Source organism: Malus domestica, chromosome 12 (genome assembly GCF_042453785.1).
Source record: "Malus domestica chromosome 12, GDT2T_hap1".
NCBI classification, from domain to species: domain Eukaryota; kingdom Viridiplantae; phylum Streptophyta; class Magnoliopsida; order Rosales; family Rosaceae; genus Malus; species Malus domestica.
In genome coordinates, this window is record NC_091672.1 from 5,001 (window position 1) to 29,220 (window position 24,220).

The window sequence follows — 24,220 nt, forward strand, 5'->3', positions numbered from 1 at the left end:
ACCCTAAACCCTAAACCCTAAACCCTAAACCCTAAACCCTAAACCCTAAACCCTAAACCCTAAACCCTAAACCCTAAACCCTAAACCCTAAACCCTAAACCCTAAACCCTAAACCCTAAACCCTAAACCCTAAACCCTAAACCCTAAACCCTAAACCCTAAACCCTAAACCCTAAACCCTAAACCCTAAACCCTAAACCCTAAACCCTAAACCCTAAACCCTAAACCCTAAACCCTAAACCCTAAACCCTAAACCCTAAACCCTAAACCCTAAACCCTAAACCCTAAACCCTAAACCCTAAACCCTAAACCCTAAACCCTAAACCCTAAACCCTAAACCCTAAACCCTAAACCCTAAACCCTAAACCCTAAACCCTAAACCCTAAACCCTAAACCCTAAACCCTAAACCCTAAACCCTAAACCCTAAACCCTAAACCCTAAACCCTAAACCCTAAACCCTAAACCCTAAACCCTAAACCCTAAACCCTAAACCCTAAACCCTAAACCCTAAACCCTAAACCCTAAACCCTAAACCCTAAACCCTAAACCCTAAACCCTAAACCCTAAACCCTAAACCCTAAACCCTAAACCCTAAACCCTAAACCCTAAACCCTAAACCCTAAACCCTAAACCCTAAACCCTAAACCCTAAACCCTAAACCCTAAACCCTAAACCCTAAACCCTAAACCCTAAACCCTAAACCCTAAACCCTAAACCCTAAACCCTAAACCCTAAACCCTAAACCCTAAACCCTAAACCCTAAACCCTAAACCCTAAACCCTAAACCCTAAACCCTAAACCCTAAACCCTAAACCCTAAACCCTAAACCCTAAACCCTAAACCCTAAACCCTAAACCCTAAACCCTAAACCCTAAACCCTAAACCCTAAACCCTAAACCCTAAACCCTAAACCCTAAACCCTAAACCCTAAACCCTAAACCCTAAACCCTAAACCCTAAACCCTAAACCCTAAACCCTAAACCCTAAACCCTAAACCCTAAACCCTAAACCCTAAACCCTAAACCCTAAACCCTAAACCCTAAACCCTAAACCCTAAACCCTAAACCCTAAACCCTAAACCCTAAACCCTAAACCCTAAACCCTAAACCCTAAACCCTAAACCCTAAACCCTAAACCCTAAACCCTAAACCCTAAACCCTAAACCCTAAACCCTAAACCCTAAACCCTAAACCCTAAACCCTAAACCCTAAACCCTAAACCCTAAACCCTAAACCCTAAACCCTAAACCCTAAACCCTAAACCCTAAACCCTAAACCCTAAACCCTAAACCCTAAACCCTAAACCCTAAACCCTAAACCCTAAACCCTAAACCCTAAACCCTAAACCCTAAACCCTAAACCCCTAAACCCTAAACCCTAAACCCTAAACCCTAAACCCTAAACCCTAAACCCTAAACCCTAAACCCTAAACCCTAAACCCTAAACCCTAAACCCTAAACCCTAAACCCTAAACCCTAAACCCTAAACCCTAAACCCTAAACCCTAAACCCTAAACCCTAATACCCTAAACCCTAATACCCTAATACCCTAATACCCTAATACCCTAATACCCTAATACCCTATACCCTAATACCCTAATACCCTAATACCCTAAACCCTAATACCCTAATACCCTAAACCCTAATGCCCTAAAACCCTAAACCCTAAACCCTAATACCCTAATACCCTAATACCCTAATACCCTAATACCCTATACCTAATACCCTAATACCCTAATACCCTAATACCCTATACCCTAATACCCTATACCTAATATCCTAATACCCTAAACCCTAAAACCCTAATACCCTAATACCCTAAACCCCTAATACCCTAATACCCTAATACCCTAAAACCCTAAAACCCTAATACCCTAATACCCTAATACCCTAATACCCTAATACCCTATACCTAATATCCTAATACCCTAATACCCTAGTACCCTAAACCCTAAACCCCAACCCCTAAACCCTTGTACTAACCTGTGACACCTCGGTTATTACCTCCGCCCTTATGCTTGGTTTGTCAAGATATTCCACTGGAATAGAGCGTTTGAATAGATGGTCGAGAACGGAGCCTAAGCCGGCTAGCGCGTCTGCGTGGGCATTGTCTACCCGTGAAACTTGAGTGAAGGTGTAAGTCTAAAACACCTCAAGTTGCTTTCATACCTTTTTTAGTTATTGCGCCATCTTCGGATGTTTTACCATGTACTCCTCAGTAGTCTGGCTAGGAATCATAATGAATTGCAAGTTTTTTTACCACCAAGTCTATTGCCATTCGAATGCCTAGTAAGGCTTTGTACTCTGCTTTGTTGTTAGATGTTTTGAAGCCTAGAGTGATTGCCTACTCTAGTATTGAACCGTCTAGGGTGACAAGGACCACGCCTACTCCCGAGGCCTTGTAGTTAAATGTGTCGTCGACATGTAAATGCCAAAAGTCTCCATCAGGTGAAGCAGGCATGGCTAGGGCGTGCTTGATTGCCTCTGGGGCATCGTTGGGTCGCTTTGTTGTGTTGCCTAGGCTAGGCGTGAATTCTACTATAAAGTCCGCCAAGGCTTGGGCTGTTATAACCATTCAGGGTCGGAAAACTAAGTCGTATTAGCCAAGTTCCAACGCATATTTCATTACTCATTAAGAAGCATCTGGACCATGTAGGATTGATTGTAAGGGATTTTGAGTCATGACAATGACTGTATAAGCTTGAAAATATGGTATGAGCTTCCGAGCCGCAACAACTAGCACCAAAATTAATTTCTCGATCTTTGGATATCTAGTTCCGCATCAAAATGAGTTGTACAAGTGTAGAATACCGACAGTTAGGCCCCCAGCTCTTCTCATATGAAGGTAAAGCTCACCACTACTTTCGAGACTGCCAAGTAGATGTATAAGTCCTCCGCTGCTTCCAGCTTGGATAGTAAAATAAGTGATGTGAGATCCTTCTTCAGGTCTTGGAAAGCTCTTTCACACTCATCATCCCATTTGTCTCAGTGTGCCCTCTTGATAAATAACTTTAAAAAATGCTTGCATCGATCGGTGGATCGCGAGAGAAAACGATTGAGCACGGTTACTCGTCCAGTCAAACTTTGGATCTCCTTCAAGGAAGTTGGAGACTTCATCTTTAGGATTGCTCGGATTTGCTTGGGATGTGCTATGATTCCTCGTTGGGTTACTAGGTACCCTAAGAATCTGCCTGAATATACTCCAAATGTGCACTTAGCGAGATTAAGCTTCATCTTGTACTTTCTAAGGATGTCGAAAGTTTTCACCAAGTTGCTAATGTGGTCTAATCGCTGCTTGCCCTTCACCATGATGTCGTCGACGTAGACCTCCATGGTTATTCCAATTTGCTTCTTGAACACCATGTTTACCAATTATTGGTAAATGGCTCCTACGTTTTTTAGGCCAAAAGGCATGACTTTGTAGCAGTAGGTGTCTCACTTGATCATGAATGCGATTTTCTCCTGATCGGGCTCATGCATGGCTATTTGGTTATAATCAGAGTATGCGTCCAAGAAACTAAGCAGCTGGTTCCCAGAAGTTGAATCTACTAGTAGATCGATTCAAGAAACTGGATAAGGATCCTTTGGCCATACTTTGTTAAGGCTAGTGTAGTCTATGCAAACCCTTCATTTGCCCTTCTCTTTCTTCATTACTAGCATGATGTTGGTAAGCCATGCTGAGTATGCTACCTCTTCTATGAATCTGACCTCCAATAGCTTGTCGATTTCTACTTTGATGATCGTCACTCGTTCGGGTGCGAAATGTCTTTTCTTTGGATCATCGTTTTGGCAACGGGGTCGACGTGCAGCTTGTGGCAAGCTATCTTGGGGTTGATTTCGGGCATGTCAAAAGGTGACCATGTAAAAATGTCACGATTTTCCTTAAGAAAAGTCATGAATTCTTCATTTTCATTCAAGCTCAAATCTGAGCCGATTCTTGCAGTCTTCTTCAGTTACTGGGGATCAAGAATGATATGTTCGAGTGTCCTCTTCGGGTTTCCATCCCGTCTCGTATGTTGGCGTGTTGATTTGGACACTATCTTCTTAATACGTCTGATGTGATTGCTATTTGGTAGCTTCGTCGTCTTTTCAGAACTCGGTAGCCTCTACGGGGGTAAGGGTCTTCTTTTTTTACTTCTTCAGTACTTACATAGTCCATCGTCGAGATGTGGCTTGGTCAAACTTGATTTCTTCGACTCCTCCTCCAAGAATGCGGAATCAAATTTTTTGATACTTGGCGGAGGTTACGACATCCAACTTTATCAGCCAAGGTCGTTCTAGAATCCCATTGTAGGGAGACAGGTCACTTACTATCGTGAACATCTGCTTTGAGACAACTGGCGGTGTTCTCACGTTAAGCGTAATGTTACCGATGGCAATCGAGGTGTGTCCGTTGAATTCGGTGAGTACCTCTGCTCAACGTATGATTGTGATTTCCAGGCCCATTTTCTGAATTACTAAGAGCTGAAGTAAGTTGACTACACTTTTATTTTCAGCCATCATTCTATCGACTATAGCAAGGGCTAATTGGACTGATACCACTAGTGCGTCGTCATGTGCGAAATCGACGCCTTCGACATCTTGCTCGGTGAAGCCAACAATGGGTTCAAGTTGGATGTTAACTACCTGGACCTGTGAGACTAGTAGAGCCTATTGGATCTTTCTCTACTTGGAGTTATTAGTGGCCCCTAAGTGTTCGGATTTGGCGAAGATGCCATTGATCAGGATTGTCTTGGTTGGCGGTTCTTCGTCGGCATCTACATTTCTTCTAGGATGAGCAGTTGGCTTATCCAAGTATTTATCGACCTTGCCTTTTTTCACCAGCTTTTCTAAGTAGTTCTTCCAAGTGTAGCAGTCATCGGTTGTGTTATCGTGACCTCGATGAAATGCGCAGTACTTAGCATAGTCTAACTTGGAAATGTCTTCCTTTGATTGCTTTGGCAACTTAAACCAAGGTTCGATCTTGATGCCGCAGAGGATTTGGTGGATCGGGATCGAGAACTTATAGTAGTTTTTGGGCGTCAGGCCTCCTTTGATCAAGGATCGGTCCCTGCGCTTGGCCTCCTGCCTGCTTTTGTTGTTGTACTGCTTCTCGTCCTCCTTCTTTTGAGCTACTGTCGATTCTTTTCGAATCTGCTTGGGTGCCTTGTCTGCTCAACAAGCCTCGTCCCAAAATGCGTGCTTCTCCGCCAAAGTGAAAGAATCTGCCAAAGTTAGATCTTCTTTCAAGATCAATTATTCGAACAGCAGGTGGTATGTTGGGAGTCCTTTTTGGAAGGCTACACCAGCTATCGAGTCGTTGCATCTGACTATCTTTGCCTTCTCTATTTTGAACCTCTTTACATAGTCGCAGAGCGACTCCTTTAGGTTCTTCTTCACGTTGAACAAGTGATCAGACTTCTTCTTGATCGAGTAATAAGACAAATACTCCTTGGGGAAAACCAAAGAAAGCTCATCGAAACTTCAGATAAATTGTGGCGGCAAGATATGGAACCAATCTTGTGCTTAGCCTTGTAGAATGATGGCGAATATCTTGCACATGAAAGCGTCGTTGTTTCGAAAGCGGATCATTGCACTTCAGTAGTGTTTTAAGTGTCTTTCCAGGTCTTCATCTCTTTTGAAAGATGTGAAATGTGGCATGCTGAACTTGCATGGAGGCTATGCCTGCTCGATCTCGTCCATGAAGGGTGACCTGCTTATGTTGGTCATGTTTCATCGTAGTGCCTTATCAGTGACCTCGTTGCGTTGGAAATTGCACAATTGTTATGTCAATAACCCATCTACTTCTTCCTGAATTTTCCTTTATTGGGGTAGCGAAGCTCTTGACTGCCTCCGATCTTGACTTATTGCTCTAGTTTTTCTTCTATGTGTTCAACTCGTCTATGTCTCGGTTGCGATACATGTGGTATGTTTCTAGCAAGTGAGCGAATTGCTTGTAGGCTGCCGGTTGAACTTGAGCCTAATTGAGTGACTGATTCTCTTCGTCCATCGTGCTGCCTACTCCGATGTGAGGTAGATGATGCTTCTTAAGGGCCTAGCCGCGAATGAACACTTTGCCTATAAGGTTGCTCATGTTGATTGTCGGAGTGTAGCCCCAACCATGAGTATATGCTCGTCTATGAGCCTAACCGAGAGTGCACGCTCCTTCGTGCGCTAAGACGAAAGTATACGCTATCTCAGGGGCCCAGTCGGGAATGTACCTTACCAGAATGCTCAGTTCATAACTAGTCGAGTGGCTGCTTGTCGGGACACTGCTGAAGAGGTTCTCCATCTACCCTTGTCCTAATTCGGGACACCTCGTTTGAGGCACACTGCATCTCGGTACGCTACAATAATTGATTTACCAAGGTCATTTGTTGCACAAAGGCGCTTGTCACCTCTAAGACTTGTTGAGACAAGTGTTGTTCGCCATTTGGGTTGGAAGTGCTTAGACGGCATGTGTCTCCTTGAATAATGGAAGTGTAATTGACTCTGGGCTCCAGATTTGAGTTGGGATGTATCAAATCTACAGAGAAATGGAGTGAAAATACCCCAGATTCAATCATCAGTCTAGAAATCTGAAGTTGGGACGATTAAACCGGTCTTAGACTGATTTGGATCACTTGGAAGGCCACGGGAGTGGGCTAAATCTCGGATTGGGCCAGGGGAATGGGTTGGGTCGTCAAAGCGGGTCGAACCGCTAATGTGGGCTGAGCCAAGTGCGTGGGTTGCCCTACGTGCAATACACGTAGGCTGCCCCACGTGTAGTACACTTAGGCGCTGGGCTCCTCTTGGCGTGGCTTGGGCTTGCAGGTCTTGGGCCACTGCCTTGGTAGCTACAGCTATAGTTGTAGTTTGGGCCTGCTTGCTTTGAGCCGAGATGGGCTCCCTTGTGGCGCGGGCCTAGGCTTGCTAATGCAAGGTGGCATAGGCCTGGGGTTGCGATTGCAAGGTAAGGCTTCCTCCTTGGGCTTGGGTCTCACCATGAGCTGCCACAGTGGTTGTCATTGGCATAGCCACAATGGTGCCAAGTGGGGATGGTGCTACTCCACTCGTTGCCGCATTAAGCCTCGTAGATCGTCGTGGTCCAAATTTTTGAACCTAGGAAGTTTCATTTGTTGTGGTTTCCGAATTTCTAGTCATTGTACTTTTCCTTAACTTTTATTTAAAGAATTTTATAAAAAAAAATATAGGAATAAGAACATAGGAAAAATCTACGAATGAACAAGAAATGAGAAACTTTGAATACGAGAGTCTTCTTCGAGCATGTGAATCAAGGCTCAATTTATGGATGCAAATTTCCGCCATCTTCTCCTTTGACAAAAATGCATTTGCAAAGTAAAAACACCTAAAATCAAGGCCAAGAGCCTCACGCGCCCGTGATGAATATGGGGGCTTTGGCCAAAGAATCTTCGATGCCAAAGTTAGAATTTGAGAAAAAATGTGTTTGGGAATTTTTGGGAGAGAATGAACGTAGCTTTCTTATGGATAAAATGGGACCATTTATGGGGGAGTGGCCAGCCTTATTTAAAGAACAGGGACCAGCCACTTATAATGGTATTATGAGTTTAATTGCAAGATATTATGCTAAATAATATCTTGCAATTAACTTGGTAATCAATCCTAATTTAAATAGGATAATTGGGAGTTACCTTTTGAGTGAGGATTTGATGAGGAGTGATGTGAGGGTTTTGAATAAATACCATTTTGATCACCTTTGACTCTTCCTTGATTAAGCCATTATTGTCTGTTGCATGCGTGTGGGAATCCCAATGTGCCTTGAGGGTAATTTTATCTTTTTACCCAAAAGTCCATGTGTCGCCTCCATAATTTTCTTGATTAGTTTTTGCTCCACAATGGTCTTTGGTAACAATCCATCATGAATGGGAACAGGTTGCCTCTTAAACAAATAGTTAGGGGTAATTGTGGGACCAAGAATTTTCAGAGCTAGAGTAAGGCTGATATGAATATTGTCACCTCAGAAGTTTGGTCATAGACTCACCAGCTTCAGATATAGCTATATCAAACAAAGAAGGATGCCATCATCACTCTACTCCGAACAATAGGAGGAGACTTTGCTGGATGACCATTCTTGTTCCGCAATACACACGATTTAATCAGGATATAGACATAATCAAATCTTATTAGTCTTGGAGTGCCTACGATTTAGAGATAGACGTCCGTCGCAAGTAATCACACTCGTAAGAGGATGCAATATCCACTTACTAGATATCCTCTAGGATTCTCCCGGCTTAGAACGAGGATTCTATCCTAAAAAGGTCTCTCACCCATGATAAAAAAAAACACCCATCTAGGGTACATCTATGGTAATGCAATCTAAACACTTGAATTCTCTTCCCCACTGCTTAAGTCTAAAACAATTCACTAACTTGATCGTCGAAGAACCTTTGGCCAGCACACCCCATCCCCCCCTCCAGCCTAAGGTTTACTTATGATTGTTATATTGTTTTGCATATTGCTTAGGATTACACAGATTTATGAACAACTGTCGCACACGAAGGTGCGCATATTTGATTCCAACATTATATTTTGTGAATTTTGCAATCTAGGAAAGCACTCTGTAATGTCTCACGTATGAGTCTTCTTCACTGAAATTTCCAATGCTCCTCATAGGGCAAAGATGATCTTCAGTGCTCAAACTTTGATGTTTTTTTATGGTAATATTCAGACTATCTTGATAGTTGGATACATTGAAAAGCCAAGGTATGCTTCCCTCTTTTATATGAATGTTATTTTTGATCTTGTCATGATTGCCTGTGCTTTAATGTTGTGGATGTGGCATTTGTTCAATAACCATGGGGTGAAACAATTGGAATTGTGGTCATATGTTTGAAATTGACATTTGGAAAAACCTTGTCCAATATTTAACAATCAAAGAAAAGTGCCCAAAATACAAATTTTCATTAAATACGGGTAATGAGAACATCATCCCACTTTATGGGTCTACGAGTTATATTTTGAACATCCAACTATACATCTCATAGGTCATCCCATAAAAATTATCTATGCAAAAAATAAAAATAATACGAAACTTTTAGATTGTTAAATTGAAAGAAAAGTGCCTGAAATACAGATTTTCGAATGAATACGAGTAATGAGAACATCATCCCAATTTATAGGTTTGCAAATTATATTTCAAAAATCAAATTGTACATCTCATACGTCATCCCATAAAGATTATATCTTCAAAATATAAAACGAATACGAAACTATTAGACTATATAATTGAACGAAAAGTGCCCAAAATACAGATTTTCAAATAAATACAAGTAAAGATAACATAATCCCACTTTATGGGTCTACGAGTTATATTTTGAAAATCCAATTGTAAATCTCATACGTCATCTCTTGTTTGTATCATACTTAGGGCCTCCGCATTTAGACCTCGTATAAATACTCAGGGGACTCAAATATAATTATGTAATAAATGGAGGGGCAAATATGTAATAAGTGAGGAGCCCTTATTCTATAAAATGGTCTCCTCACCCTCACAAACTTCAGGCTCTGATCCTCACATAGAGGAGCCCTCATCCTCACATACACAAGCTCTCTCCCTCACAATCCTCTCACAAATAGAGAAATACAATATCAGTGTGGACGTAGCCCAAACATTGGGGTGAACTACGATACATCTTGTGTTCTTTACTTTCTTGTAGATTCACGGTCGGATTTACGTTGTTCCAAAACCCTCCGGTTTTATGCATCAACATTTGGCGCCGTCTGTGGGAAACGATACAAAAAGTTGTGTCGATTCTCTTTCATTTTTTCACCTCCACCGTGAATCTGCAAAATCACAAAAAAAAATTTTAAAAATTAAAAAAAAAAAAAAAACCATCAACCAGTCTCATCTCTCTCCTCTCACTGACCCACGCTGAAGTCACCTCTCTACTTTCCCTCTCATCCATCTCTCTCTGCGATTTTCTCACTAAGATACCCACAAACCCTAACCCTTTCTGATTTTTCACCCCATTGTCAACCAAAAATGTGTGAGATCCTTCACATCCAAGGAGGCCAATGCGGCAACCAGATTAGCACCAAGTTCTGGGAGGTGGTCTGCGCCGAGCACGGCATCGACGGCACCCGAAGATACGAGGGAGACTCGGAGCTCCAGCTTGAGAGGATCAATGTCTACTACAACGAAGCCAGTTGCGGGAGGTACGTGCCGAGGGCTGTGCTCATGGACCTTGAGCTTGAGACCATGGACAGCGTCTGATCGAGACCCTATGGTCAGATATTCAAGCCTGACAACTTCGTTTTCGGCCAGTCTGGTGCCGGAAACAACTAGGCTAAGGGTCACTATACCGAAGATGCTGAGTTGATCGATTCAATTCTTGATGTGGTTCACAAGGAGGCCAAGAATTGTGATTTCCGGCAAGAGTTTCATGTGTGTCATTTTATGGGATGAGATATTGGGTCTGGCATGGGTACTCTGTTGATTTCAAAGCTCACTTTCTTGGTTTTTCCCTCCCCAAAGGTGTCGGCCACTGTTGTTGAGCCTTACAATGCGACCTTGTCTGTGCACCAGCTTGTTGAAAATGCAACCAAAGATACGATAAGTACTCATCATCGCTGATCGTTCCCCACCAATTCCACTTCATCCTAGTGATGAACTACACTGGAACCCTCCAGCTCATCGACCTCTAGGCAGAGAATGAGCGGGGAGATCAAGAAAAGTAAAAGATAAGCTTCCTATTATTATTCTATCATGATTCCTTTTGTCTGCTAGGTGAAGAGACAGAGAGAGTGCATGGAAAAACAAAAGCAAAAGAAAAGCAGAAAAACAAAAGCAAAAGCAAAGTAGAAAAACAAAAGCAAAAGCAAAGCAAAAAAACAAAAGCAAAAGAAGATAAAAAAAAAGACATAATTACGGTGGTGATAGCATTATGGGCGTGACCCATTGAGCAGAGAGTCGGATTTATTTTTTGAATGATATGATTTATTTTTCTTATCTTTCGGAGACATCTGTATAAACTTCATCAGAGGGTAATAAAAAAACCAAAAATAAAAAAAAAACAAAACGGCAGGCCCAAAATAATAGGCTGAAATGTTATGTGGAGGGCAAAGGCCTATATGCCCAAAAGAGCCAAGCCCTCTAGTATCACCAACCAGGTGATCAAATGTACGTCCAGTACTACAAAAAATTATTCGGCAGCATGCCGCTATTATCACCAACCAAATGATCAAAAGTACACCCAGTACTTCAAAATTATTCGGCAACCAACCGCTATTATCACCCACCAGGTGATCAAAAATACGCCCAGTACTCCAAAATTATTCAGCAGCCTACCGCTATTATCACCAACTAGGTGATTAAAAGTATGCCCAGTACTCCAAAATTATTCGGCAGCCTACCACTATTATCACCAACTAGATGATCAAAAGTACGTCCAGTACTCCAAAATTATACATGAGCATCACTCATGTCAATCATACATACACATTCATGAGCATCACTCATGTCAATCATACATAAACATTCATGACCATCATTCATGTCAACATTCATGAGCATCACTCATGTCAACATTCATGAGCATCACTCATGTCAACATCCATGAGCATCACTCATGTCAATCAACATAAACATTCATGAGCATCACTCATGTCAATCAGCTTCAAAGGCTTCATTTACAAAAGCTCCAGCTTCAAAGCTTCACTTGCAAAGCTTCACCTACAAAGCTTTAGTGCATAGTATACAAAAGACCGTCTCCGAACAACTGCCACTTCGGCCTATACATGGATTGAATTTGAAGTCTCTAGCCAACAACCTCTATTGACTGAAGACTTAGGGGACTACACTATGTACCATATTGGGCCTCATAAAAAAATACTTGGGGGACTTAGCTCATTATTTATGTACTAAGGAGCGAACCCTTATTCTATAAAAGGGACTCCCTCACTTTCATTAGAGAGCACCCATTATTCATGTATTGAGGAGCGAGCCCTTATTCTATAAAAGGGAATCCCTCACCATCATTAGAGAGCATTGCCGCCTGCTAAGCAACCACCTCGCCGCAAGCATCACTCCTAACCCATCACTTATGTATTGAGAAGCGAGCCCTTATTCTATAAAAGGGACTCCCTCACCATCATTAGAGAGCATCGCCGCCTGCTTAGCAACCGCCTCGCCGCGAGCATCACTCTTAACCCATCACTTATGTATTGAGGAGCAAGCCCTTATTTTATAAAAGGGACTCCATCACCATCATTAGAAAGCATCGCCACCTACTGAGCAACCGCCTCACCGCGAGCATCAACTCTAGCCCATCATTTATGTATTGAAGAGCGAGCTCTTATTCTATAAAAAGGACTCCCTCACCTTCAATGCCACAAGCCGAGCCAACCAAAGCAACCAAGGCAACATAAGCCACAAGCAGAGCAGCTTCGCAACATGTGCTACTTCTAGTTAAGCATCATTTCAGATTGGGCACCACCTCATATCGAGTATCAGTTCTAGACGACATCTAGTTACTTCAACCCATACATGGACTGAATTTCAAGTCTCCAGCCAAAAGACTCTCTTGACTGAAGACTTGGGGGACTACTATTTGTGCCATACTTAAGGTCTTCGTATTTAGACCTCATATAAATACTCGGGGGACTCAAATGTAATTATGCAATAAATGGAATGGCAAATATGTAATAAGTGAAGAGCCTTTATTCTATAAAAGAGCCTCCTTACCTTCACAAACTTCAGGCTCTGATCCTCACATAGAGGAGCCCTCATCCTCACATACACAAGCTCTCTCCCTCACAATCCTCTCACAAACAGAGAAATACAATATCAGTGTGGACGTAGCCCAAATATTGGGGTAAACCACGATACATCTTGTGTTCTTTACTTTCTTGCAGATTCACGTCGGATTTACGTTGTTCCAAGACCCTCTGGTTTTGTGCATCAACATCTCTTAAAGATTATTTATGCCAAAAATAAAAAAAAACGAAACTTTTAGACTCTTGAATTGAAAAACAAATACTCGAAATACAGATTTTCGAATGAATACAGGTAATGAGAACATCATCTCACTTTATGGGTGTATGAGTTATATTTCGAAAATCCAACCTTACATCTTATAGGCCATTTCTTAAATATCATCTCTGCCAAAAATAAAAAGAATACGAAACTTTTATACTCATGAATTGAAAGAAAAGTGTTCGAAATACAGATTTTCAAATGAATACAAGTAATGAGAACATCATCTCACTATATGGGTCTACGATTTATATTTCAAAAATCCAACCGTACAACTCATAGGTCATCCCTTAAAGATCATCTCTACCAAAAATACGAGTAATGAGAACATCAACCCCCCTTATGGGTCCATGAGTTATATTTCCAAAATCCAATTGTACATCTCATAGGTCATCTCTTAAAGATCATCACTGCCAAAAATAAAAATAAAACAAAACTTTTAAACAGTTGAATTGAAATAAAAGAGCACGAAATACAGATTTTTGAATGAATACAGGCCGTGAAAATATCATCCCACTTTATGGGTCAACAAGTTATATTTTTAAAATCCAATAGTATACCTCATAGGTTATCCCTTAAAGATCATCTTTACAAAAAAAAAAAAAAAAACGGGGACTTTTAGACTTTTGAATTGAAAGAAAATTGCCCATAGATTTTCGAATCAATACGGGTAAAGAGAACATCACCCCACCTTATGGGTCTACAAGTTATATTTCCAAAATCAAACCATACATCTCATAGGTCATCCCTTAAGGATCATCTCTACAAAAAATAAAAAGAATACGAAATTTTTAGGCTGTTGAATTGAAAGAAAAGTACACGAAATACAAATTTTTGAATGAATACGGGTAATGAAAACATCATCCCACTTTATGGGTCAACGAGTTATATTTCAAAAATCCAACTGTATATTTCATAAGTTATCCCATAAAGATCATCTTTGCAAAAAATAAAAGGAATACAAGACTTTTAGACTGTTGAATGGAAAGAAAAGTACCCAAGATATAGATTTTCAAATGAATACGGGTAATGAGAACATCATCCCACTTTATGGGTCTACGAAATATATTTTCAAGATCCAACTATAAATTTCATAGGTCATCCCTTAAAGATCATCTCTGCCAAAAATATAAAAAAAAATATGAAACTATATGACTGTTGAATTGAAAGAAAACTGCTCGAAATACATATTTTTGAATAAATACGGGTAATGAGAACATCATCCCACTTTATGGGTCTACAAGTTATATTTTGAAAATCCAACGTACATCTCGTAGGTCATCCCTTAAAGATCACCTCTGCAAAAAATAAAAAGAATCCAAAACTTTTAGAGGGTTGAATTGAAATAAAAGTGCCCAAAATACATATTATCGAATGAATACGGGTCATGAAAACATCATCCCACTCTATGGGTCTACAAGTTAAATTTCAAAATTCCAACTATATATCACATAGGTCATCCCTTAAAGATCATCTTTACCAAAAATAAATACAATACGAAACTTTTAGCATCTCGAATTGAAAGAAAAGTGCACGAAATTCAAATTTTCGAACGAATACGAGTTATAATTCAAAAATCCAACTATACATCTCATATGTCATCCCTTACAGATCACGTCTGAAAAAAAAAATAAAAAGAATACTAAACTTTTAGACTGTTAAATAGAAAGAAAAGTGCTTGAAATACAGATTTTCAAATGAATACGAATAATGAGAACATCATCCCACTTTATGGGTCTACGAGTTATATTTCGAAAATACAACTTTAAAAATAATTGGTCAACCCTTAAAGATCTTTGCAAAGAATAAAAAGAATACGAAACTTTTAGACTGTTGAATTGAAAGAAAAGTGCCCGAAATACAGATTTTCGAATGAATACGAGTAATGGGAACATCATCCCACTTTATGGGTCTACGTGTATTTCAAAAATCCAACTGCACAACTCATTGGTCATCCCTTAAAGATTAGCTTTGCCAAAAATAAAAAGAATACAAAACATTTAGACTTATCAATTGAAATAAAAGTGCTCGAAATTCAAATTTTCAAATGAATATAGGTTATGAGAATATCATCTCACTTTATGGGTCTACGAGTTATATTTTGAAAATCCAACAGTACATCTCATAGGTCATCCTTTAAAGATCGTCTCTAACAAAATTAAAAAGAATACGAAACTTTTGGACTCTTGAATTGAAAGAAAGTGCCCGAAATACAGATTTTCGAATGAATACGGGTAATGGGAACATCATCCCACTTTATGGGTCTACGTGTATTTCAAAAATCCAACTGCACAACTCATTGGTCATCCCTTAAAGATTATCTTTGCCAAAAATAAAAAGAATACAAAACATTTAGACTTATCAATTGAAATAAAAGTGCTCGAAATTCAAATTTTCAAATGAATATAGGTTATGAGAATATCATCTCACTTTATGGGTCTACGAGTTATATTTTGAAAATCCAACTGTACATCTCATAGGTCATCCTTTAAAGATCGTCTCTAACAAAATTAAAAAGAATACGAAACTTTTGGGTCTACGAGTTATATTAGTCAAATTGAACGAAAACTGCCCAAAAAATAGATTTTTGAATTAATACAGGTAATGAGAACATCGTCTCACTCTATAGGTCTACTAGTTGATTTTCGAAAATCCAACATTACATCTCATGGGTCATCCCATATCACCTCTAAAAACAAACTAAAGAGAACACGAATCTTTTAGACTGTTAAATATAAAGAAAAATGCTTGAAATACATATTTTCAAATGAATACGGGTAATGAGAACATCATCCTATTTTATGGGTCTAAGAGTTATATTTTGAACAGTACATCTCATAGGTCATCCATCAAAGATCATCTCTACAAATAAAAAATAAAAAAAAATACGACACTTTTAGACTGTTGAATTGAAAGAAAAGTGTCCGAAATACAGATTTTCGAATGAATACAGGCAATGAGAACATCATCCCAGTTTATGGGTCTATGAGTTTTATTTCAAAATCCCAATTGCACATCTCATAGGTCATCCCTTGAAGATCATCTCTGCAGAAAATAAAAAGAATACGAAACTTTTAGACAATTGAATTGAAAAAAAAATGACCACAGTACATATTTTCAAAATCCAACCACACATCTCATAGCTCATCCTTTAAAGATCATCTTTGCCAAAAATAAAAAGAATACGAAACTTTTAGACTCTTGAATTGAAAGAAAAGTGCCATAAATACAGATTTTTGAATTAATACGGGTAATGAGAACATCGTCCCACTTTTTGGGTCTATGAGTTATATTTCTAAAATCCAATTGTACACCTCATAGGTCATCCCTTAAAGATCATCTCTGCCAAAAATAAAAAGAATACGAAATTTTTAGATTCTTGAATTGAAAGAAAAGTGCACGAAATACAGATTTTCAAATTAATACGGGTAATGAGAACATCATCCCACTTTATGGATCTATGAGTTATATTTTGAAAATCCAACTGTACATCTCATATGTCATCCCTCAAAGATCATCTCTACAAAAAATAAAACGAATACGAAACTTTAAGACTATTGAATTGAAAGAAAAGTGCCCGAGATACATATTCTCAAATCAATACGGGTAATGAGAAAATCATCCCACTTTATGGGTCTACGAGTTATATTTCAAAAATCCAACAGTAGATCTCATAGGTCATCCGTTAGAGATCATCTCTACCAAAAATAAAAAGAATACGAAATGTTTAGACAATTGAATTGAAAGAAGAGTGCCCAAGATACATTTTCTCAAATGAATATGGGTAATGAGAAAATCATCCCACTTTATGGGTCTACGAGTTATATTTCAAAAATCCAACTGTACAACTCATAGGTCATCCCTTAAAGATCACCTCTGCAAAAAATAAAAATAAAACAAAACTTTTAGACTCTTGAATTGAAAGAAAAGTGTCTGAAATACAAATTTTTGAACGAATACAGGTAATGAGAAAATTATCCCACTTTATGGGTCTATGAATTATATTTTCGAAAATCCAACTGTACATCTCATAGCTCATCCCTCAAAGATCATTTCTGCCTAAAGTATAATGAATACAAAACTATATGGTTGTTGAATTGAAAGAAACGTGCTCGAAATACAGATTTTCGAATGAATACAGGTAATGAGAACATCGTCCCACTTTATGGGTCTCGGAGTTATATTTCAAAAATCCATTTGTACATCTCGTAGGTCATCCCTTAAAGATCATCTCTGCCAAAAATAAATAGAATACGAAACTTTTAGACTCTTGAATTGAAAGAAAAGTGTCATAAATACAGATTTTCAAATTAATACGGGTAATGAGAACATCGTCCCACTTTATGGGTCTATGAGTTATATTTTGAAAATCCAACTGTACATCTTATAGGTCATCCCATAAAGATTATCTCAGCAAAAAAATAAAAAGAATATGAAACTTTTATACTGTTGAATTGAAAGAAAAGTGCCCGAAATGCAATTTTTCGAATGAATATGGGTAATGAGAACATCATCCCACTTTATAGATTTACGAGTTATATTTAAAAAATCCAACCATACACCTCATAGGTCATCCGTTAGAGATCATCTCTACCAAAAATAAAAAGAATACGAAACTTTTAGACTATTGAATTGAAAGAAAAGTGCCCAAGATATATATCTTCAAATGAATACAGGTAATGAGAACATCTTCCCACTTTATGGGTCTACGAGTTATATTTCAAAAATCCAACTGTACATCTCATAGGTCATTCCTTAGAGATCATATCTGCAAAAAATAAAAAGAGTACGAAGCTTTTAGACTGTTGAGATGAAAGAAAGGTGCCCAAAATACTAATTTTCAAATGAATATGGGTAATGAGAACATCATCCCACTTTATGGGTCTATGTGTTATATTTCGAAAATCCAACTGTACAGCTCATAGGCCATCCCTTAAAGATTATCTCTGCCAAATGTAAGAAGAATACGAAACACTTGAAATGCAGATTTTCGAATGAATACGGGTAATGAGAATATTATCCCACTTTATGGGTCTACGAGTTATATTTAGAAAATCCAACTATACATCTCATAGGTCATCCCTTAAAGATCATCTCTGCCAAAAATAAAAGGAATACAAAACTTTTAGACTCTTGAATTGAAAGAAAAGTTCCCGAAATATGGATTTTCGAATTAATACGAGTAATGAGAAGTTGAGAACATCGTCCCACTTTATGGGTCTATGAGTTATATTTCATAAATCCAACTTTACATCTCATAAGTTATCCCTTAAAGATCATCTCTACAAAAAATAAAAAGAATACGAAACTTTTAGATTGTTGAATTGAAAGAAAACTGCCCGAAATACTAATTTTTTAATGAATACAGGTAATGAGAACATCATCCTACTTTATAGGTCTACGAGTTTTATTTCAAAAATTCAATTGTAGATCTCATAGGTCATCCCTTAAAGATCATTTCTGCACAAATAAAAAGAATACGAAATTTTTAGACTGTTGAATTGAAAGAAAAGTGCCCGAAATACAGATTTTCGAATTAATATGGGTAATGGGAATACCATCCCACTTTATGGGTCTACAATTTATATGCCAATAACGTGGAATGATTTGTGTTCGGCTAGACATGCTTGTATATGTCTTGCCCTAACTTTCGATTTGCTTGACACTCTCTGCCTTTTATGACTCTTTGCAAGGGATAGCTTGCCCTTGGTTGCGCAGGATTTTTAAGATAAGGGTTTAGGACGGTGGAATACTTCGAGGAAACTAACCGTACCCACCATCATCTCTTCCTTGCCTACCACTGTTAGGACTCTGGTTTACTAGTAATAAGATGTTTATCATTAGGGTGTTATGGTCTTTTGAATTGTATGATGTTGGTTGCATCCAACGGTCTGTGAAGTGATGATGTGTTTCAATCGCACACACTCTTGCATTAGGGTTGTATATGAACCAGCTTCCACCATTTGGGGGAGTTATGAATGAAATCTGAATGCTTTGGTTTATTTCTTCTTCCTTTCCTCTTTCGCAGCTTCCCTCTTTAGTTTGATCCTACCATCTGGTATCAAGAGCCATGTTATGTTGCTCCATGGGCAAAAGCAAAGCTTCCATAGTCGCGGCCGATGTCACGAAGGTTGATCTCGAGCTCGAGTATCAGTAACACCAAATCCTTGAGCAGCTCAACGGGTTCCATAACTCTGTGTCGTTGTTGGCCACCCGCTAGGAGTCATTTCAATCCCACTTGACGGATATTCAAGCGACCCTGGCCAATATCAGCCTTGCTCAATCCCATCTCATAGAGGAGCTCCGGTTCTCCCGCCCACCACAGCCGTCACTTACCTAGGTCTCCCAGATCCTAATCAGTTCTTTCCACATTCTGATTGGTTCTGCCTCCACCCCTCTACCCCACCCTCCTGCTGTCGTCCCTCTTCCTACCTGGGGCTCTCACTACTCCAAATCATTCCACCTCCCTTACACACATTCGCCATGTAACCGGCTACCCCCAAGCTTCTCCCTAGTTCGTCACCGTAACTACCGTTCTCCATCCTCAGCCTTCCCCCCCTTTTCCCAACACCCACCCCACCTTATCCTTCCTGATACACCGTCCCCTTCCACTCCTCTCAAATTCATGAAAATTGAACTTTTCTGTTTCTCCGGCGATAACCCATATAGCTGGTTAGTGTTAGCTGAGGAGTACATGGACTACCATGGGGTCGAACCTCACAACCGGATCACGATGGAGGGCCTCTATTTCACCGACGATGCGGCTTTATGGTTCAAGTGGTATAAGTTGCATGTGGGGTCAGCATTATAGGCCACATTCACATAATGCCTCATTTAACGCTTTGGGTCGGGTGACCAATTGGACTTTAATATGTCCTTCTTTCATGTAGCCTAAAAAAGCTATTTGGAGGCCTATATGAATGACTTCATCTGTTTATCTTGCCGCGCCCAAAGGTGGACCGATGCACAGCTTCTGGGTGTCTTTCTTGATGGGCTTAAGATGGACTTAAAAGATGATGTCTTAGCCCTGGGCCCTCGTTCGTTGGCCCGCACCATTGATCTTACCCGTATCTACGATAATAAGCAACAACAGCGTCGCACTTCTTTCAGCTCATACTCTTCTCGCCCTTCCCACGAGGTCCCGGCAGCATCATCGATGGTGGTTGTTTCCCATACCAAACCACATCTCTCCTCCCCGGCCCAGCTACCGCTGCACCTATCTCCAGCCGAAGTCCGTGAGCGACAATCTCGTGGCCAATTTATTACCCAGAGAAGTATTTTCCTGGCCACACTTGTGCAACCCCCCACTTGTTATTGTTAGATGTCGCAGCTGTCTCTGAAGTTACCTCCGACTTGATCCTCGAAGACACTCCGCCCGTGTCTGACGAGCCCTTACTGGATGAGACAGTGCCCATTGCCCTCAACACCCTGGTTTCGCCCAAACGCACCCAATGGCGTGTCATGCACCTTGTAGGGTACAGTTACACATTGCCTATCTGGGTTTTCATCGACTCTGGCGTGGACTTTAATTTCCTCAGCCCCTCGATCGCGATGCATCTTGGCTTGCGCATCGATCATTCTTTGGTGGAACAAGTGGTTGTCGCTAATGGGAGTATCTGCTATACCCAAGGTATCGCTTACAACTTTACAATGACCCTGTATGACTATACATTTTCCTCTGACATTCGCTTACTTGCGGTACGGGGCTGCAATTTGTTCCTCGAGGCTGAGTGGTTAGAAACTTTAGGTTTTATTGGGTGGCATTTCAAGCACAAAGTCATGGAGTTTCAAATTAAGGGCCATAATTATCGCTTGGTGGGACTCCACTCCTCGGATTCTCCTCCCCATTTGCCTTCATCACCGTCGGCATCCTCCAGACCCCACATTGAGTCCCTTCTCGCCTCTCTTTTGAGTGCTTCTTCACCACCTGAGGCGGTCCACCCTATACACCCATCACTCATCTCCCTTCTGGACAGCTACTCAGACCTCTTTGTTGCTCCAACGGGCCTTCCTCCTCATCAGGAATTTGATCACATAATCACTTTGTTGCTAGGTACTTATCTATCAATGTCTGTCCTTACCACTACACCCATGTTCAAAAAAACTGAAATGGAAAAACAGGTGGATGAAATGCTTGCCGCATGCCTCATTCGACCCAGCTCCAGTCCATTCTCTTCTCCCGCACTCTTGGTTCACAAAGTCGACCTGACTTGGTGCTTTTGTGTGGATTACAGGGGCCTTAATCAAGTGACTGTCAAATTTTCATTCCCGGTTCCCATCATCGATGAGCTTCTTGACGAACTTCGGGGTGCTAAGATCGTTTCTAAGTTAAATCTCCAGTACGGATTTCACCAAATTCGTATGTATGAACCGGACATTCCGAAGACAGATTTTCGCACCCATGACGGGCATTTTGAATTTTTGGTCATGCTTTTTGGCCTGTGTAATGCGCCCTCCACATTCCAAACACTCATGAACTCCATTTTCAAGCCATTTTTACGTAAGTTTGTCTTGGTTTTTTTCGATGATATCCTCATCTTTAGCCCCAACTTACCTACTCATCTGTATAATATAACCTTTGTCTTTGATGTTCTTAGAGCACATGCTCTGAAAGTGAAGTAGTCTAAATGCTCCTTTGGCCAACCTATGGTAGCCTACCTTGGTCACATAATTTTGGCCGCAAGTGTAGCTGTGGACTCTCAAAAGGTGCACTGCATCATGAAATGGCCTCAACCCCACACTCTCAAAGCCTTGCGTGGGTTCTTAGGCCTTGCTGGCTATTTACCCAAAATTTGTGCGTCATTTCGGCCTTCTCGCTCGCCCTCTAACATATCTGAAAATTTGTGCGACATCTTCATTTTTAATCTTTAACTGATAGTAACCCAACCTCAAGTCGATCTTAGAAAATACGCAGGCACCTCTGAGTTGATCAAATAAATCGTCTAAATGAGGCAATGGATAATGGTTTTTAATGGTTACCCGATTCAGTTGCCTGTAATCAATGCACAGCTTCAAAGTTCCATCTTTCTTCCTCACAAATAAAACTGGAGCTCCCCAAGGTGAAGTACTCGGCTGAATAAAACCTTTATCCACTAACTCTTGTAACTGAACTTTCAATTCCCTTAATTCAGCAGGAGCCATTCTATAAGGAGTTAAGGATATGGGATTCGTACCTGGAAGCAGATCAATAACAAACTCCACCTCTCTATCCGGCAGCAATCCAAGCAAATCCTCAGGGAATACATCCGGAAAATATCTAACCACACGAACATCCTCCACACTACTAGGAGTATCATCATTCAACACCACATGAGCCAAATATCCCTGACAACCTTTCGACAATAGTCTATTTCCTTTCATAGCTGAAATAATACCATGCCTCACCCCACTAGGTTCTCCTACAAATGTAACTTCAGGTAATCTAGGACAATGAAATGTGACTGTTTTTCCATAACAATCTATCTTGGCACGATTATAGTGCAACCAATCTGTGCCCAAAATCACATCAAAATCCATAACATCCAACAGCATAAGATTAGCCGGCATAATAACGTCATCTACTACCACTGGACATCCTAGATATACCCGATCCACAAAACATCTATCCCCTCTAAGCATAGAAAACTCTAAAGTATATCCTAGAGGTGTAGGATGGGGTTATGTCACTTGAGCAAATGTATGAGAAATAACAGAATATGTAGCACCACAATCAACCAATACTCTAGCAAAATGACCAATAATATTTAACATACCCATAATTAAATTTGGATTATTCTGGGCATCTTGCAGTGACATGTTGTGGATACGCCCTTGTTTCTACTATCGTCCACCGCGACCTCGGTTGGCATGAATACCACATCCCTGCCTCTGCTGACCCGACTGCCTCGAAGATCCTGCACTACTAGCAGCAATCTCTCCCTACTGAGCTGTCCCCATTGGTACCACTGAGATCCTCTGGCTGAATGAGGCTAATAAGACATAGATCATCCCTGATACTGAGGGTACCCACTCTGATACTGAAGGTCTTGAGAATACTGATGTTGTCCTGAGGTGTAGGGAGCGGCGTCGCCCTGATAGTGGTAGGCACCTCCTCGTCCAGTCTGAGTATAACCACCAGATCCTGAAGCTTGCTAGGTCGGTGCAGGTGGTAGGAAAGAAGGCTGTTGGGGTCTCTGCTGACTCTGAGGACATTGGGCAGCCCTATGACCCATCTGTCCACAAGTAAAACATCCATTATTGCCTCTTCTACACTCCCAAAATGCCGATTATTACACCTGCGGCATAAAAGAGCACCAGATCCATCTGAACCCCCAAAATCTCTCTGTCTCTAGAACCTAGGGCCTCCAGTAAATCCACCACCTCTCCTTTGCATATTAGTACTCAATCCTCTACTAAAAGAGCTGGAACTGCCACCACTCCTCTTAAAGTTTTGGGTCTTGCGGGGTCCCTAAAATGCTTGCCCTTTTCCTTTGTCATCTCGTCTCTAGCCCCCATTATTTCCTTCCTCATCCTCACTTTCACTAGGCATGTTCTCTAAGTCCTCAATCCTCAGTAAAATCTCATAAAACTCCTAGTATGTAGCACAGTGAATAGATGTTGCTATGGAACGCCATATCTTCTTAGTACCCAAACTGAAACAGCGAAACATCTCTACCGAATTAGCAGCAACCTCCGGATCATATCTCGACAGATCAGTAAACATCCTATAATACTCATTAGCGGACATCTTTCCTTACCTCAGATGAGTAAACTCCTATTTCTTACGATCGATATACGCAGGAGGAATGAACCTTTTCCGAAACAGCTCCTTAAACACTCCCCAGTCCATAATCTCTACTGGGGTCAACTAGTAAGACTCCTGTCTCCACCAGGCTGCAGGCTGTTCTCCCAAAAACTAGGTAGTCGTCTCGACCCACCTATCAGGAGAAAGATTCCCCTGACTCTGCATCACCTGAAAAGTCTTCTCCATATGATTCAGCCGTTTTTCTGCCCCCTCATGACCTTCATTTCCAATGAAGTGAGTCAACTTCATATTATAAATTGTCTCAAAAGGTGTCCTCTTAGGAGTACGGAATGCAGTCTGAATAGCAGAAACTATAGCTTCCCCTAATTGAGCAACATCAGGGAAACTAGATTCAGCTGATTGACGGGGCTCTCTACGAGGTGGCATAGTTCTGACATAAGACATCACAAGGATTAGAACATTCAAGAATTATACAAGACTGCTAAAACCTGGCTCTGATACCAAA

At 40.5% G+C, this 24,220-nt stretch overlaps 1 protein-coding gene across 1 annotated transcript; it reads left to right on the forward strand.

The window, feature by feature from the left end:
• Nucleotides 1–19,596: 19,596 nt before the first annotated feature.
• LOC103449291 (uncharacterized) lies at nt 19,597–21,593 on the forward strand. The gene is made up of 3 exons (XM_008388575.3): nt 19,597–19,769; nt 19,926–20,206; nt 20,293–21,593. The coding sequence occupies exons 1-3, from the start codon at nt 19,597–19,599 to the stop codon at nt 21,591–21,593; spliced, it is 1,755 nt and encodes a 584-aa protein (XP_008386797.3).
• The last annotated feature ends 2,627 nt before the right edge of the window (nt 21,594–24,220 follow it).

Coding starts and splice junctions, on each gene's coding strand:
- LOC103449291 (XM_008388575.3), top strand. CDS start 19,597: ATGAAAATTGAACTTTTCTGTTTCTCCGGCGATAACCCATATAGCTGG. Junction 19,770..19,925: donor TGGTATAAGTTGCATGTGGG/GTCAGCATTATA, acceptor CCGCGCCCAAAG/GTGGACCGATGCACAGCTTC. Junction 20,207..20,292: donor CCTATCTCCAGCCGAAGTCC/GTGAGCGACAAT, acceptor TGTTATTGTTAG/ATGTCGCAGCTGTCTCTGAA.